The sequence below is a fragment of the Thermobia domestica genome, chromosome 15, assembly GCF_964235325.1.
Source record: "Thermobia domestica chromosome 15, izTheDome1.hap1.1, whole genome shotgun sequence".
Lineage (NCBI taxonomy): Eukaryota > Metazoa > Arthropoda > Insecta > Zygentoma > Lepismatidae > Thermobia > Thermobia domestica.
In genome coordinates this window covers 44,005,948-44,025,122 of record NC_137468.1, presented here as the reverse complement: position 1 = coordinate 44,025,122, position 19,175 = coordinate 44,005,948, and the positions used below count along the sequence as shown (strand labels likewise).

At 35.7% G+C, this 19,175-nt stretch overlaps 1 protein-coding gene across 1 annotated transcript in view; it reads right to left on the bottom strand.

Annotated features, from left to right (window-relative positions):
• Nucleotides 1–19,175, bottom strand: part of LOC145671012 (corepressor of RBPJ and splicing regulator) — a 44,285-nt gene that overhangs the window by 3,123 nt on the left and 21,987 nt on the right. Inside the window, exons 4-6 of the mRNA XM_081739657.1 lie at nucleotides 17,953–18,053; nucleotides 10,589–10,743; nucleotides 6,116–6,222 (exon numbers count right to left, since the gene is read on the bottom strand). Of these exons, the coding sequence (XP_081595783.1) occupies nucleotides 6,116–6,222; nucleotides 10,589–10,743; nucleotides 17,953–18,053 (363 nt within the window). The remainder of the gene's footprint in view (nucleotides 1–6,115; nucleotides 6,223–10,588; nucleotides 10,744–17,952; nucleotides 18,054–19,175) is intronic.

Below are 19,175 nucleotides of genomic sequence, written 5' to 3'. Positions count from 1 at the left end.
TGTAGTTCAGAAACAGTACGCATTAAAAATGCAACGAATATATTACAATGGGTTTTAATGGAGATGTGTGTATCTCACAAAATGCTTTCAATGGATATAGATCAGTCATTTCCAACTTGCCGAGGTATGATGTAGGAGAACAGTTTAACAATCTGAAAAAAGAAGAGAATAACACAACGACGAAAAGAGGAGAGCTAGTGAAACACTCATAAACCTTTCTACAAACTCAGTTTATGTAAAAATCTATCTTAGCGCAATAGTTTTACACAGGCCTGGGTTTCCTTAGCGACGACATTGCCTCCTCATCAAGGTTGGCTCCGGTTGATTTTCTGAGGCTAAGCAAATCTCTGTAACTTATGGCCTAGATGAAAAATTCTTTCTACATACACCGCGAACTGAACACGAATCATTGCATTGGCAGAGACAGCTGCAGGCAAGTCGTCTCAATTTATCTAGCAATTTCAAAATAATATTATTTTTTAAACATGCATTTTCTACCTACTAGCAGCGTGTTGTAGACTATTTTACGTTTCTTTATTTGTACGATATATATCTGGTAAATTTCCCTGACCAAATGTCGTTTCCCTCAGTCCCAGATCTGCTAAAAAAAGGTCTCATCTTATCGTATTCAATTTCAGCTGATATTTCAATTCGTTGTGACACATCGTACGAATGTATTAAATTAAAGTATATTGAATTCTTTATCTGCTCATTCAAAGTGAAGAAGAAGAAGAAGGAGTGGAAGTTTTGTGTTGAAACTGTTGCCTGTTTGTGTTTTTACATATTTTTATCACATAGCCTTGCTCATTGTGTTGATAAATTAGTAATCTTACTAAAACTGAGATCATCGGCAATATTAAGAAAATCGGACGCGAAGTCATAAATTCAAGGAAAATGTACACTCATGTCCAAAATGATTGTCGCATATCTATAACTGTCTTCTTGTAAGAATATAATTTGATAATGATTTTGCACGGTATTTTTAATACTGATATTACGTGTATAATCGAGAAATGTCTATTTGTAGTAAATTTCATAGGAAAAGAATTATAAATACGAAAATTAGAATGAGTAAAACAAAATGTTGCCAAATGGACAAGAAAGTTTTATTTTCGTTTTATTGTTCTTATTTACTGCTCTTTTGACACGAAATTTGCCACATAAATGTCTTTGCCGATTATACACATACTAACATCATAAGAAGTACCGGGCGAATTCGTTATCAAATTATATTCCTACAACAACATATTTATAGACATGCGACAATAATTTTGGACATGAGTGTACATCAAAATGTGGAAATTCACATCCTATAATTACATCCACTGGGCTAAGGGAGACTATGTTCCGCTTGAGAATTGAAATCAAGATATTTGTAAGTTTGCACTCGCGTGACAACTCAAGTTCATACTCGCCAAACTCTATTATTTTATCCTTAAATATAGCACAAGAACAAATTTGAGAAATATAATATGAAAGAAAAATCGTAGTACACAATATATATTTAACTACTAATGCAATAATCATTGTCAAGGGTTTAGAGTATGTATACATCAGTGTTGGTTCTATAACCAAATATCCTAGCTGCACAGTCTTCACTTTTCCTTGAGATCATCAAATTCAAGAAGTACAGTGGCGTGGTCAGTCCTATGAACTCCGGGCAAGAAAACTAGTAACGACAACGAGGACTGTGAAGTGCTGACCATGTACACTCAAGTCCAAAATGATTGTCGCATATCTATAACTGTCTTCTTGTAAGAATACAATTTGTTAATAATTTTGCAGGGTACTTTTAATACTGATACTATGTGTATAATCGGGAAATGTATATTTAAAGTAAATTTCATAGGAAAAGAATTATAAATACGAAAATTTGAATGAGTAAAACAAAATGTTGCTAAATGGACAAAAAAGTTTTATTTTAGTTTTATTGTTCTTATTTACTGCTCTTCTGACATGAAATTTGCCACATACATGTCTTTGTCGATTATACACATACTAACATTATAAGAAATACCGGGCGAATTCGTTATCAAATTATATTCCTACAACAACATAATTATTTATAGACATGCGACAATAACTTTGGACATGAGTGTACCATCCAACTTTAAATTATCACCTAGCTGGCTCAAATGCATTGGAGCCTCGTATCAGACAGTTTAATTAATTGGTGTTGTAAATGAGATGGTTAACTATTATACCTATAACTAACTCTACGCCGACGGAACACGGAAGTTCAGTGACGTATTAAAAAAAGCTCTCTATTGACTTCTGTCCTTACCCAACTTGATCCGGTTTCTACTTTGTATTCATATCTCTGCGAGATCCATCTTAATAGTGTCTTCCCACATGCGCCTAATCTTTCTAATGATCTTTTTTTTCCGACTGGATTTCCAGTTAACATTTTGAAAACGTTCTATTTTCTTCCATTCTGCCTACATGATCTTCCCACCAGAGCCTCCCAAACTTAATGACAACAATGTTGGGTAAATGGTACAAATCAAGCAGTTTATTGTTACGAAGTTTCCGCTATTTCCCATTCCCGTCTCTTTTGATTCCGAATATTCACCTCGAGGTTTCAATGCCAAATATTTTCAGTTTGCATTCTTCTCTCGAAGTAAGCGATTACGTTTCATAACCATATAGCACAACAGGAATAATTATCACTTTATATTTTTAAAGTATATAAAATGATAATCATTCCTGCTGTGCTGTGTAGTTTCAAATTCTTCGACAGAAATCGCAAAACCAAGAGTGTCTGGACTGAATAGTAACACGACTTCCCTGCTTTCAGTTGACATTCTATTTCTTCGTGGATATGATTTTGGTCTGTTAATGTTGATCCTAGATATTTGAAAGTGTCCACAATGTCGAAAGTATTACTTAGATGTTTTAACGTATCCATCGTTTGCAGTTTTATGGTTACGATGAATTTTCATGTAGTTGTTTTCTAAATCCATGTCTCTGCATGCATTTAATAAAATCTATGCACCTCTTTCTATAGTCCTCATACCATCTCCTACCAGGTTGACGTAATCTTCATCGGCCTAACCATAACATGTTTTTATTAAACGAATATAAAAATAAAATAATTTCAACGAACTATATAGCAAAATCTGAAATTGTGTTTCAACTTCCTTTCTTCTACCGTCAGAAAAGTACCTAGTTTTACTACCGGTTGCGTTCTTATTGCTTTTATTTTGATATTGATAGAATTGTTTAAATTCTTCCTGAACCTACTTATGCTTGCTTAAACTATTTTTTTTTTCAAGCCTTGACAATGATTGATGCATAAGCAATTACGGTAAGTGTAAAGACTCGACTATTACCATTAAATAGCAGCAGATACTCCTACCTTTTCAATATATTAACTATTATCATTGTAAGAATTCTGCTATTATTAGCAGGTCACTTGCTTCAATTGAGAAACTTCCATGCATCGTGGTCTTCAACTAATCTTTTGTCTACATGTACCATTTTTCTGTTCCGAAACCGTTTATCAACTTTAGCCTCCTTTGCCTCCTTCCTCTCTTTCCTCTGACTGGGAGGGAGAAGGCACGGTGTCTCAGTGGTACAGCGCTTACCCCTGGTGTGTGGGGTCCCTGGTTCGATATCCGACCAAGTAAGGTTGTGGTGAACAACATTGTATCCGTGGGTTTTCTCGGGTTACTTCCGTTTCCTCCTACAGTCTCATTCCATCATCATTTACTTGCATTAATCATCCGTTTCCCTCAGCCTAAAGGGTATAATCGTTGGACGTTACACTGAATGATTTCATTTCACTTCTTTCCTGCCACCATACCCTTTAACACGTCCCTCATGATACAGTTCCTTCTCAGTCATGCCCGAGCTTCTTCCTCCTCTTAATTAATCTAAAATTGTCCTTTCCTTCCCCACTATTATAGAGACCTTTTCATTTGTTTCCAATTCGACCTACTACTTCTCTCCATTTTTCTCTATACCCACATTTCGAACGCTTCCAGTCTTTTTTTTTATCGCTTTTGTTTATGTCCATGTTTCTGCCGCATATAGTACAGCACTCCACATGAAGCACTTTATGAGTCTTTTTTTCTCTCAATTCTTTATTCAAGGATTCACAAAATAGACTTTTCTTCTTTTGACATTTCAAGTTCACATTTTACATCCTTACTAAAAATACTACTAGTCACAGTTTTATTTTCTCCCCTCCTATATCTGACACCGACTGCTTTGTTCCAATCATTACGGCTTTTGTTTTTCTAACATTTATTTCCATCCCATATTCTTCACAGCTCTTTCTCAAGTTTTCTATCATCTTATTCTTTTCAGATACCGCAACAAGCACCATACCATCCGCAAACCGTATACATCGAATCATTCTATCTCCTATCGAAATGTCGTCTTCATTACGTAGGCTGTTTATCACCATCTCTTCTAGATGGATATTAATATTGGCGAGAGACAGCATCACAGTCGAACTCCACTTTGAACTGCACTCTCCTTTGCCATTTCTCCCTCTATTCTAACACTTACATGTTGGTTCATATATCTTTTCATTCCAATCCAACTTCTTTAGAACTAGCATCAGTAATTCCCAGTTCACTCAGTTCAAAGCCTTTTCTAGATCAATGAATACAACATAAACCAATTTCCCTTTTACTATAAATATTTCACAGATCACTCGCAACAAGCTAACTGCATCTCTTGTGCCCTTACCTCTCCTAAAACCGAACGGTCTCCCATCAACTTTTTTATTTGTTTTCCCATACAACATTCTGTTCAATGTTCGAAGCATAATTTTTATCGATATTTGACTGCTGCATGCGGTATGAGACTAATGGTTCTGTAGTTCTCAGATCTCTCTGGGACATAAGTCAATCAAATTCAAGAAATGAATATTTAAATGTCCTTCAAAGGTAAGTTGAATAGACAGTCAGACGAAAATCCGTACAGAACTTTTAATATTTTCTTTCATTGTTTAGAGTATTTAATTTTACTCTTTAGAAACATGCTCCTAATAATGAAACTCTCTCAACAATGAAAGAAACAAAATAATAAAAAAAAGAAAACTGTACGAATTATTCTCGAGAAACATGCACTTAATAATGAAACTCTTTCAACAATGAAAGAAACAAAATAACAATAATAAAAAACCGTACGAATTATTCTCGAGAAACATGCTTTTAATGACGACACTGTCTCAACAATGAACGAAGCAAAAAAAAAAAAAAAAGAGTAGGAATTATTCTCGAGAAACATGCTTTTAATAATACGACTCTCCCTCAACAATGAAAAAAAACAAATCAGGGTGTCTACTAAAATTCCAAAATGAAATTTTGTGACCTTTTCTTTACCAAACCATAAAACTTCGTAACATTCTCAAGAGCAAATTTGGGTGCGAATTAGGACGAATTTTTATACAAGTGATAGAAGCGTACTTTGCCTGCGATTTGGTAGTGTCTAAAGCCGACGATAGACATTTTTGGTAGTGAATTTTGATGTTTTATAGAATAAAATTTTCCACTCTGTACTTATATTTGTACAGATAATAAAAATTGTGACCCAAAAGCTAAATTTCGTGACTTTTTTTTAACTTTCATTTTTGTTTTCTGATTTCGTGACTTCTTATTAACTTTCGTGACAAATAGACACCCTGTAAATTAATAATAAAAATTGTACGTATTATTCTTGACAAACATGCTCCTAATAATGAAACACTCTCAACGATGAAAGAAACAAATTAATAATAAAAAACTGTACGAATTATTCTCGAGAAACATGCTAAAAATGAAACTGTCTCAATAATAAAAGAAACAAATTAATTCAAGAAAACTGTATCTATTATTCTGGAGAAACATGATCCTAATAATGAAATTCTCTCAACAATGAAAGAGACACAAGAAAGAAAAACTACGTATTATTCTCGGATTTATATATGCAACTTATCTTTGGACAAAGTTTGAATATTCTCTGAATCTGATTGAATTATTATGAATATTCTAACTAAGATATTCGAGCCTTTAAACTCACCTCAAAGTGAGCTTTACACCACACTGTTCATTCGATGAAACAATTAATTCGTGACTTTTTTTTTTAAATTTCTTTAACAATATTTAACGTACTCTGTACTCACTTCAGCAACCTTTGTTTTTGTTTCGTGGACAGAGACTTCAGGAACTTCAATTCTGAATCTTTCACTTTTTCATCATCGTCGTCGTCCTCGTCACTGCATACCATTTTCTGTGAATAAATAAATAAATAAAAGTCAATAAAATGTCCTTCGTATTCGAGATTAATGTCATAAGGAGCAGATCAATCTGTAATTTTGCATAAAACGATCTAAATGGCGTTTCCTGAATTTTACAGTGTTACATCGAAATATTACCAAAACTTAAAAAGAAATACAATGTTTGTTTGTTGAAACTCCAACACCTAAAACGAATGACTAAAATGTATTCACAAAATGATGATTTCAGGATATTTACCCACGTGGCACATATCCAATTGTGCTCAACGTGAATTACTAGTATTTCGCAGTACTACTTCCACCGTTTGTGTACTGAAAGTCTCTTCCGGATGAAATTTTTCGGTCATCATCATTGTGTCCACACTCAGGATACGTACAAACGATAACAATTTCAATAGTATGGCGAACGCCGGAATAGCATCGTAAGAGAGTAGTTTACGCAGAACTCAGGTAGGTGAGCGTGGACAAGCACACAAGTGTAACGTAAGTAAGATAATAAAACAGGAAAAGAAAATGCTAATTGTGATGATTCAATGATTTGCTTAATTTTAATCCTAATGTATAAAAAGAAGCAACTCCAATGAGTACGTGAATGTAGATGTCTATATACAAAATGAATTTTTAAACTTTAGACTACGTTCCAAGAATAGGTTCCATCTATTTTAATCCTCTACTGCAGTGTTTCTCAAAGTGTGGGTCCAGAGCCATTGATGGGCCGCGGGCCGTTTTTTTTGCTGGGTCGTGAGAAGTTTTACCTTTTAATTATGAAATTTTTATTTTGATGCAGAAACACATGTTGTAATGGAAGTATCATTCAGGAAATGAACATTGGAAGCGTTTGCTAATGAAATGAAGAGTAAGTGGTTACTCACAAGTAAACCTTACGTTTGGGTGAATCGAGTTGCTGACTGAGACACATATGAGAAAGTAGTACTAAATGTGGTCAGTATTTCAGTGAAGTTTTAGGTGCGAAGCTCCAGGGGTTTAGGAGATACAGCTACCAGAACATCACATGGAAGTACAGAATAGTCTTCATACAGTTGGAGGTAAAAGCTCTGTAAGACCTCTTGTAACGACAAAAGGTGAATAACAAATATATGGGTACATATTAGGACTAGGGGGAAGTCATATAGTAAGGGTATACCTGATGGCGGCCATCTTGAAATCCGCCATTTTGAATTAAGGTTAAGTTTTTAAAATAGGAATAGGGTCATGTGATACATGATTTAAGGCGCAAATTTAATCAGAAGAACAATGGTGACGTTAATTTTGATTTACGCGCAATTGGTAAAAAGTTACAGGGAAATTAAATATTGTTGCTGCATATGTATTAGTCCTTTACCCCACCTTGTAAATTTTGTGTTAATGATAATAATTAAATAAAAAGCAGATGGATAAATATTAGGTCTATGGTAAGAGTTGCCTTGATGGCGGCCATGTTCAAATCCGCCATTTTGAATCAGACAAAAGTTTTAAACAAAACGCATAACAGTGACACCTTATTAATAGCAAATTTTACCATAAATCCAACGGTTTAACCATTTTTGCTTTATCATTAACCAGCATTTTTATCGCATAAACAAGTTGCTAATTTAAGGAAAAATGACCAAAGTGGAATTGAGTCATAATTGAACTTGAGTCTTTCTTCCAGAAAAGTCCTCAATTAGTACAATCAATATGTAGTTCAGGAAAGAGTGCATGACTTGCACAAATGCTCTCCTCACAGTGAGCACACCTGACAAAGGCAATCGAGCTACACTTGTCACATTTGTCGTTAACAATTCCGTCAAAGCAGTAGTCGTAAGGAGCGATCCATTTAATTTTGTGCTAGTTAATGATAAAGCAAAAATGATTATACCGTTGGAGTTATGGTAAAATTTGCTATTAATAAGGTGTCACTGTTATGCGTTTTGTTTAAAACTTTTGTCTGATTCAAAATGGCGGATTTGAACATGGCCGCCATCAAGGCAACTCTTACCATAGACCTAATATTTATCCATCTGCTTTTTATTTAATTATTATCATTAACACAAAATTTACAAGGTGGGGTAAAGGACTAATACATATGCAGCAACAATATTTAATTTCCCTGTAACTTTTTACCAATTGCGCGTAAATCAAAATTAACGTCACCATTGTTCTTCTGATTAAATTTGCGCCTTAAATCATGTATCACATGACCCTATTCCTATTTTAAAAACTTAACCTTAATTCAAAATGGCGGATTTCAAGATGGCCGCCATCAGGTATACCCTTACTATATGACTTCCCCCTAGTCCTAATATGTACCCATATATTTGTTATTCACCTTTTGTCGTTACAAGAGGTCTTACAGAGCTTTTACCTCCAACTGTATGAAGACTATTCTGTACTTCCATGTGATGTTCTGGTAGCTGTATCTCCTAAACCCCTGGAGCTTCGCACCTAAAACTTCACTGAAATACTGACCACATTTAGTACTACTTTCTCATATGTGTCTCAGTCAGCAACTCGATTCACCCAAACGTAAGGTTTACTTGTCAGAACCCTGCCCTGTTGTACAATCAGTAGAGATGTTCGGTTAGGACGGAAAGAGAATGAGTCAAAATCTGTCATAAGGTAGGGCATTGCGTTCGGAATAGTATTACTCTGTTACCTTTCTATGGAAAAATTAGAAATATGATTTACAGAATTTAATAGGTTTGAAATACACCACCATTACATAGAATGACAATGTGTAATTGAATAATAGCAGGTGGGCCACAAAGTACTTTTTAATATTTAATGTGGGCCGCGGTAACAGCAAGTTTGAGAACCACTGCTCTATTGTAGTAGGATAGTAGTAACCTACTACTACTTTCGGTTCCAATATCAATTTCCATTGAGGTAAAACGGTAATAGAAGGCGACAAACTTTCTTTGATACAGATTCAGGGTCGGAAGAATAGATTTCATTTCACCCCTCACCCTTCTACTGAAGTCGGAAGGAATAAAGATTGTACAACTTTCGGCTTCAATATCGATTGGTGTATAATAATAATAATTGTAAGAGATAGCGAGAAAATGTACGAGGCGCATTCGGAAAGTACCCTCCGATTGGTCACTCTGCGTGAAGTAGTGGACGCAGCGCTACCATTTTTGTACAGATGTGCGCGGTAGATCAGTCTACATCCAGTCATGGTAGAGTGAAGGTTGTCTGATCACCAGTTCCACTTGTGTAGCGTCCCAAAATGTGTGCTGCAACAGAAAACCCTGCCAAGTGTGAGATGTTATACGTTTTCTTACGGCAAAATAACATTCGACAGCACCTATCCATCGGAAACTTTGTGCTGTGTATGGACCAAGGGTGATGAGTGAAGGAGTTGTTCCTGAATGGATTCGTTCATTTAAAAGAGGAAGAACAACCATTGATAGCAAAGAGAGGAGTGACAGTGTATCAGTGATCACTGATGAACTCGTCCAGCAAATTGATGGAAAAGTTCGTGAATATCCATGTTTCACAATCTCGGAGCTTTCCGATGAATTTCCACATAGTTGTTTGGATCTCAGCGCTTTGGTGATGATGATGAGCTAAAAGATGTGGTTACAGCCTGGCTCAAGGCACAGGCGGGAGATTTTTAATGCTGATGGAATTTCTAAGCTAGTGCAGAAATATCGTAAATGCATCAATGTTTATGGAAACTATGTTGAAAAATAGAGCAAAGACGTAATTTTTAAATGTATATAATAAATTCTTTTTATTTACTTTCGTGTTTCTTTTTTTAACCAATCGGAGGTTACTTTCTGAACAGCTCTCGTATTTTAATATGGATTCAGCGTTTGACGGACTAAACTGAAAACAAATCGTTCAGTTTTACGTCTGACAGTTATATCGTGTAGGTTAAAGGAAACGGTAATGATGAAAAATGAATGAAAACGTGTAACGAACAAAGTGGGAGAAAACAGAGGACTCCAAGAAAAGCCAGGTACACAGTGATTGTCCACCCCAAAGTCCACTTGGCGCGAGCAGGGATCAAACCAGGGACCCTATGCACCAGAGGTGAACGCTCTACCACTGAACCACCGCGACCCCCGCATCTGAAGAAGTTTCATCTTTGATCTTATTCCTCTATTGCAAACAGAAGTTACAGATTTATTACTTCGGATTACAATATAATTCACACAGTCTGGAAGTCTATACTCGCTTCACAATGTGAAATGAAACTCGCTTATTTTTTCTCTTATCACAACGCTTTGGTGACTTAATTCTATTCTATATATTCGGCGAGAGAATGTGGTACCATCCATCTCAGCAGGAAGTTGTTTTCTTGAGGAATTACTTTCGTTTACAGAACATGCATAAACAAATATAAGGCACTAACAATAAAAATTAAAATAATACCTGGAGAGAAAATTCAACATGCTGCTGTAAGCCAAGAGCTGATTTCTTGAGCGCCAACCCATCTTCTCTCATCTGTTGAACCAACACTAAAGGATCTAAAGAAGGACCAGGTTGTGATGAAGCGGACGCCTGATTGTACAAGGGACATTCTTTATCTAGAAGAAAATAAAACATTTAACATTAAATTAATTTAATGAACGTTCTATTAGAGATATTCAAATTTTGCGGATCGTTAAAAATTAAAAATTTGTTTATAATTTTTCTTAATGTAAAATTTAGATATACTAGAAGTTGACTGCAAGAAGGTTATTTATGATGAATGGAAAAAATAAATAAATCACCGTTTATATTAATCAAAGTGTTTTCATGATGTTCCAAAGGCTTTTCACGAAGATAATAGAACCGAATGGTAAAATAAAAGGAAAGTTCCAAGAAACAGAGCTTAAACTCAAAAATGAAAACAACAATGAATCCATATTTAAGCCTAAAAGCGAAAAAATAATCCTAAAATTAAAAGAACCTACATGGATCCATCCTACGTGTCGGTAATTTCACAAACACCAATTCTTCCGGACACTAGTCTTCCTACTATAGCATAGAGCAGCATTCCTTTTTTTCTTTTAATTGGGGATCACTTTTACTAGTCAGAACGCTCTAATTGACCACTCTACGCTTGTTCCCTTGGAAAGCTTGCTTTTGTTTTTATTTATATATTTTGGTACTGATTTGAGCAAATACCAAAATACTCTTATGTTTTTAGAATAATTAAATTTTGTATTTTGTATTTTAATTTTGCATTGGTATTAATAAAGAAATACATAGTATTTTAACTTTTATTTTTTAATTCAAAGCTATCGAGTAAATTTTACAATACTACATTTTTATGAGGTATTAGAACTTGTATGATCTTCACCTAATTAGATTTTATAGTCTACACAGTGTATTGTATATGTGAACTACCTGTCTGAGATTTTCAACTATGATGTGTGACATGCAATTCACTTAAAATTTATTTTTTCTTTCTTTCTTGCTTGGATAAATGTTCAATCAAGGATGACCATTTGTGGCCCTCCTAGAAGTCTCAACACGCGCAGCGACCTTCTCCTCAGCATCACCCTCACACCTCGTAAACTAAGGCTCTGCCACCTGGTTCCCAGGTTTAATATCCCCCCCCCTCAACGGTAACCAAGTGGCGAACGAGGGTAGTATGAGGATCGAGCCGCCTGCTCGTGAGGCTTCATCCGCTTTATTGTTTTCTGTGTTTACAAAGCAAATTTGATACTTGCACAATTGATAGATAATGTGGGCTACATGAACATGGTACCAAACTCTACAAATTCGCTTTTTAAAACAGTACACCACCGCTTGGTTATTACATATATCTGTACATTATTAGGATAGCGAAGTATCACAGTAATGGCCACTTCCATAAACTGCATAACAAAAATAGGAAGGGGTCGAAGACCCGTCCATTGAAAGAAAACATTACCTTGAGCATCAACCGCCGCCAAACTGGATGGAGTTTAGGAACAAAAGGCTTCCTCCAGGTGGGCTGTGGTTGAGCTCTTACATTGGACAAAGATATGTAAAGAATTTTTTGTTTAATACAGCGTATGCTAGTGGAAACGACATATTGGAAACAAGAATGATCCATAGAGCTATATACCCCGCAAGCACTTGTCGGGCCCAACGAGAGTTAAGTAATAAAGGATATCCATATCTCACTTTCTACTATTACAGTGGCTATCAATATCTCATTCTCTACTACTGCGGTGGCTATCCACATGCCATTATATTGACACAAAGGTGTACAATTCTAGAATGCTCTAAGTTGTATATTGCGCCGTTAGATGGCAGCAACCATCAGCCAGCAGTTGACATCTACCGGACGAAACTGAAGCTAGAAATATAAATGAAAATACGTTTCAAGTGATCTGCTTTACTGTCTTTTAGCAAAGTTTGCTTTAGTTAATTCGAACGTTCGTTAATCCGGTTAACTTATACCCAAATTAATTCGGAATAACGAGGTTTTCTGTATTTATTATAACAGTTTAAATAAAAAAATAAACTTTTAAGATTTACGTCTCAAGTGATGCTGGCTAGGCTAAAGGAGACTGTGATGATAAGAAGACGCGTTCCATCTCAATTCAGGCAGGTCAAGAAAAAAATGTACTGGTGAAGTAATGGATTTTAATATATTATTTTTTTGTGAGTTCCTTGTGGAAAATTAAGAAACCCGTACTTTTTTATTTTCTCGAAAAATTTTTTCTACTGAGGTACTGCCTCCTCAAGTTCACTGTCGGTAATTGCTGAAGACCAAAAAGTAGTATTTTGTACTACTTTTGACGAAGCATATCTCAGCAACAAATTAACATAAATAATTCTTTTTTTTTTTTTTTTTTTTTGTCTAATAGATAATTGTGTGTAGTTTGTGATATCAGAAGGTTATTCCCATGTTTTGTATACAGGGTGTCCAAAAATTGTGGCAACTTTAGAAAAAAATTTGAAAGTTACACGATTTCGGAATTTTTTCCCTGTTTTCCGTAACAATCTATATATTTGTTGTTTAAAACTTTGAGTAGGCATGACTAGGCTCTTTAACGCAAAACTACTTTAAAGAGGTTGTGACTGTTATTTTAGCAGTTACAACAACGAAAAGTTTGCCGTCTTCGCAAAGTCCGCCGTATGTGGACGCCATTTTCTTAGAAAACGTATTTTCAAAAAATATAATTTTTCAGTATAAATGAGCTATGTATGTGTTTTAAAGGCTCACCAAGTCTTATGTTCGACCACGCACTGGTTTAGATTTTATGGCTAAAAGCTTCCTCCGAAAAATTGTGTTCACGAGGCAAGTCGCAGGATATTGAAATTTGACGGAAGATGATGATTCGGTCCCGATAATTCATTTCTCACCTTTGCGAGTTTGCAGAACATTAGTTACCATCGTTAAATTATATTGATCGAAAAACAGGAAAGGACAACATTGGTTCGCAAAATGAGATCGACTATGAACACTGCTGCAATCGAAATCTATGTTACCCATCCAGTAATAACGCAATGGAACAATTTGTGTATAATAGAATAATATGCTAGCATGCTTACAAACACGAATGTTTATATGCAAATACCACTAGTGTGTCCTCCATGAAAAGCGACGAATGGTTTCCTCAGTATCAAAAACGCTTATTTTGTGTGACCTTCCTGTGCTGCCTACCAGTACAGGTGTATTAACGACTTTTAAAATGTTTGTTAGTGGGATAGAACAAGTATTTTCTTCCTTCATGTGCTCAGCGGGAAATCTATAGCCTCCACGAGGCCCATGCGGTAACATAAACATGACAGTTACATCACGAAACTCATAGCTTACCGTTAAAACTTCTACCCCCACCATTCATTGTCATAAAGGCAAGTAACAAAGCAACCAGACTTAATATTATTTAACTGCACAAAGCCATCCCCAACATACTTTGTCCCAATGTTCTCTGGTTCGTGGAGATCATGTCTGACTGTGCGAGATAAGTACATTTTGTCGTCCTGGGAAAGCAAACGATGACATTTCTGAATACCTACAATAGGACGAACCTTTTGCCACACCGACACTTTCTGTTTTCGAAAATCTTCCATATCCGAACTTCGTAATAATATAATTTTAATTAAAGGTACATAATCTTGCACAGTTAATGCAAAATCTTGTGCATTCTTGATCACTTCAGTAGCGCTTTTGCTGAGATTGTGACATGTAGCAAAATGTTTTACAAGTCATCCAATGCCATCACACGGTCCTTTTCCATGTCCAGCTGCCGTGAAAAGGCATTGTTTAAATTTATACGAGTGATTTTTCAGTTCCTGAAACTGAAATCGGTTCTTGAAGTGGCTAGCTGCTCCATCGGACACAATTGTCAACTTCATTATTTCTGCTTAGCTTGCCAATTTAACGTGCTCCTTAATTTTTTTCATAGCGTATATAGCATGGGCGGTTTCATGTACTTTATCGTCACTAACAACAGCGTACGATCGGGTTTCATCGCCACTGTATGTAACTGAGGTGAAAATTGAGATTGGGTTGGATTGCCAGTGGTAACTTTGTATTTCCCCAGGCAGTATTACAGACCAATTTTCTGCAAAATCAACGTGCATTACTAAATAACTACTATCGTCACGCACCTTAAGTTTTTCAGTAGCTACAGCTTTCCTTTGAATTTCCTTCACTTCCCTATGCACAAGAACTTTAACTGTGACTGCACCAATGTACGCGACGAAACTTTGCAGAGAGACGGTTTTCGTTATAAGATCATTGTTTTCCCAAACTGCATAAGAAACCTATTCTGTTAGGTATTCTTCCAATACCAGAGAAGCGATGTGTATTCCTTCTATACCAGGGCAATCGGCACATTCTTGTAGCTTGCAACTTTGATTGTCAATTGAGCATACCACAAGTGAAAAGAGCTCCTGGAACACTTTTTCTTTACTAGTTTTTTTTCTCAGATTATTTAAAGCAATAACGGCAAGTTCGAACTTCGCACAGCAGACACAAACACAAAAGTGTCTATAGGGTTGGGGTATAACCCATTTCAGCCGCAGGCTATAAAATTTTGTGTGGCTCATTTTCAATTCTGGATTTTCTCTTCTAAAGACTTTATGTATATTTCCTTAATTGACCGTGTTAGGTATCGCTTAACTTTCTTTGTCTTAATACCATCTTCTACCACAGTGACAACATCGTTTTTGTTTGGGCTTTGACGGGAGCAGTCAAATTTGTCACATAGATAATACTTCAAAGCTCTTTCGACTGTGTTCTCATCAATTGGATGGTCACAGTATGGGTCGGGATTTCTGTAAATTCCTTTGGTTTTTATTACTGTTCTTGACTTGTCAATTAAGTATTTTGTCACGGAAGGGAATAATTCTAGTGCCTTTGACCTGGAAATGGAAGTTGGAATTATCGTAGCCAATCATACCTTTTCATTGTAAGATGTTGCAGCGGTAAAGCCTTTATTGATATTTTCTTCCCATGCTACACATGCAGAACACTTAACGGGATTGACTGGGGTGTTTAGTTGGTGTAAGGTCGACGTCGTACACTGAACTTACTGTTTTCGCTACAACTTTTTTCAAATTCTTGAGACAGTTTACGACGCATATGACATTCGTTGGTGACTTTTGAGACTTGTCGGTGGCACAAGGGGACTGGTGTCTATTTCCATTACTCGTATGGCCAAATTTAAAGAATGTGTGAGAGCTGCAGGATCATCATACCTCTGCTCATCAGTGCCAGGTGATATTGCCGTGGGAGTATTAGGCTGAATATTTGGTGTGGATGGTTCAGAAAGGTCTTCTCTTGCACTTAGATAATACTCAACACACCGCGAACACAAAGTATCAGCATCCGAAATAAGAAGTTGAGGATGACAGCGTCGAATTACACTAACCAGTCCTAACTCGCCAACAGAACGAAATTTTCTTAACTTTGGTTGATAAATCACTTTTTTTGTGCCGTTTTGCATAGTCCGCACACTTTACACGGTATTCTGTAAACGTACTCATTAAGAATAATTACGATAAAAACAGGACCGGTTAACAGCTTAAAAACGATTGTCTAAATACATATATTTGTGAAAGTATACAAGCTATTTACTCACTTCCACACAATGCACCCAATATTTTCACTGAAACGATTATTATTATTATTATTATTTTTAAGCAATGACGTAGTTTCAGAGGCCAAGAGCGCCCAAGTATTTTTCCTTTCAAGATTTATCTGTATACTCTTCCTCGATAAAACTATTAACCACGAAGAACTGAACATTATACAATCATATGCATGAGAGAGACTGCAGGGTGTCTACTAAAATTCCAAAATGAAATTTCGTTACTTTTTCTTTGTAACATTTTCAAGAGCGAATTTGGGTGCGAATTAGGCCGAATTTTCATGCACGCGATAGAAGCGTACTTTGCTTGCGATTTGGTAGCGTCTAAAGCCTACCATAGATATTTTTGGTGGTGAATTTTGACGTTTTATAGAACAAAATTTTCCATATAATGTACTTATATTTGTAGATAAAAAAATCGTGACCCAAAAGCTAAATTTCGTGACTTTTTCTTGACTTTCATGACTTTTTCATGACTCGTGACCGATAGACACCCTGGACTGAAATTATAATTCTACAAAGCACTATGTGAACAACTTTGTGTACATGCTGTGTCCTAGCCACACTGTACATGTTTACAACATGTTCTCACGATTACGTCAATTAATGAAAATTCCAGCCTTAGTTTAAATTTTAAGAGCCCGTATAGTCGAAAACACAAGTTCTTCAAAATGCGAACCTTAAGAACGTATTCAGTTAACATTCGAAGGCAATACAAAAATTACGATGAGAAGTGAATGAGCAGCAAAACTAAGCACCCACAGCACACTCCACGACATTTACACTCGAAATGATCTGCTTGAGAATGCGTTTGCAAGACGAAGTGCTTTCTTTAGGAATTCGGGAATTTCCCAATCTTTACAGTCAAAACCAATGACTAACATTAGAAAAAATCCCGATTTTGCAACCGTTCGGTAATGGCCTCTATTTAGGGAATGTCCCGGTTTTGTTAATAAAGGGCCACAGAATATTGTATAATTTATTTTTCCATTGGAACATGTTGCATAGAAGTGATGGCCTCCGCTTGTTTGCGGAAAACTAGAATCAGTTGGAATATTGTAACAACAATAATAACTCCATAGCACGAAGCCCTGAAGAGCTTAAGCCGGCCAGACAGCATTTCGCATGCACACCCTGTATACAAGACATGGGAGTAATCTTCTAACATCGCAAATTATGCACAATTATCTATTAGACAAAAAAGAATTACTTCTTTATGTTAATTTGTTGCTGAGATATGCTTCGTCAAAAGTAGTACAGAATACTACTTTTTGGTCTCCAGCAATTACCGACAATGAACTTAAGGAAGCAATATCTCAGTAGAATTTTTTTTTTCCGAGAAAATAAAAAAAAAATACGTGTTTCTTAGTTTTCCATAAGGAATTCATAAAAAAAATAATAATAATAATTACCAAAATCCATGACTTGACCCGTACCTGCCCTGCCTGAATTGAGATGGAACGCGTCAGAAATGAATGAAATGGTGGAATGAATAAAGTGGGATGAAACGGGAGAATACCGAGAAAACCCACGTACACGATGCTTGTCCACCACAAAGGTCACTTAGCGCGAGTTAGGATCGAACCAAGGACCCCATACACCAGAGGTAAACGCTTTACCACTGAGCCACCGCAGCCCCAACAGCTAAATAAACATTGGATTCCGTCTTCAGAATAAATAATAAATGTAGCAAAATTTCAAAAGTTTGTAACTTACCTGTATTAATATGTCCCCATTTGTGACATTTGATGCATCTAACATTCCGAACTTGTATCCCAAACGGTTGATCTCGGATATCTGCGTTGTCTTTGCAATAACTACGAGGAGGAAAAAAGAATAGAGATTAAAAATGTTAATATGATGAAAACGTATTTCATATTTCTAGTGAACAGTAAAAATTACTCATTCAAATTATATTAACACAACTACCTATGGCATACCGTGAAGTGATTTAAGTACAAATGCACACACAAAATATATCTTTGTATCATATAGTTTTTCTAAGCTAACTTTTTTTACAAAATATTACTATAATTTAAAGGGAAAGTGACAAATGCCTAATAACAGTAGTATTCACTATGATGTTTACTGATGGTGTTTTTTTTAAAAAAAATATTTTCACATCAAAATGTTTCATAAGTACAAGTTCTATCTTCGAAGTTGGGGGAAAGGGAGTTATGTTAAAAATTGTTTTGAAAAAATTACGTAGATACAGGTGGAAGGAACATACTAACATTCTTGAAATGTATTTCCTAGTTGAAGTACCCTTCCAAAGGAGCGACATCCGCAAATAATATAAGTCAATTTTATATTAGTTTTAAACATATTCTGGGCATTAAATATGACAAAATCTGGATAAAGAGGATCTCAACGGGGCACCTTATCTTTTATTTTAATCTTTTTTTTTTTTTCAAAATATCCTCTGCATAATTAGTCGAGAGTACCAATTCAACATGTCATTATCACATTTATTATGTTTTGACACTTAGGGGTATATAAATGAATGAGTTTGAATTTTCTCTTGTAATTAGTATTGTAGTACAAGAGAGGTCTTAGGATAAGAGTTTCAAAAGAATCGTCCTCCCTTTTTGTTCTTGATAACCTTTATATAAGAAGTCACAATACACAATGAGTACAAATTTACAATAAATTTAATGCTAACAACAAATTATTCGAGCGAACTATATTAAATTCATTTAAAGGTACATGTATCATGATTAAAAACCTACATATCTTATCACTGATTCCTTATGAGCTGCCGCATGGCTAATGGTTAGCGTAGCCCAGGATACACGGGTTCGATTTCTGGTGGAGCTCATGTGCTTCGGATCCCCATGCTAAGCTGTAGGTCTACGTCTCGTGTAGCCTTCTACTGAAAGGGACGCTAAACACTAATCATCCGACTTATCATTGTTTCGAGTATGACTGGCTCTGGGACC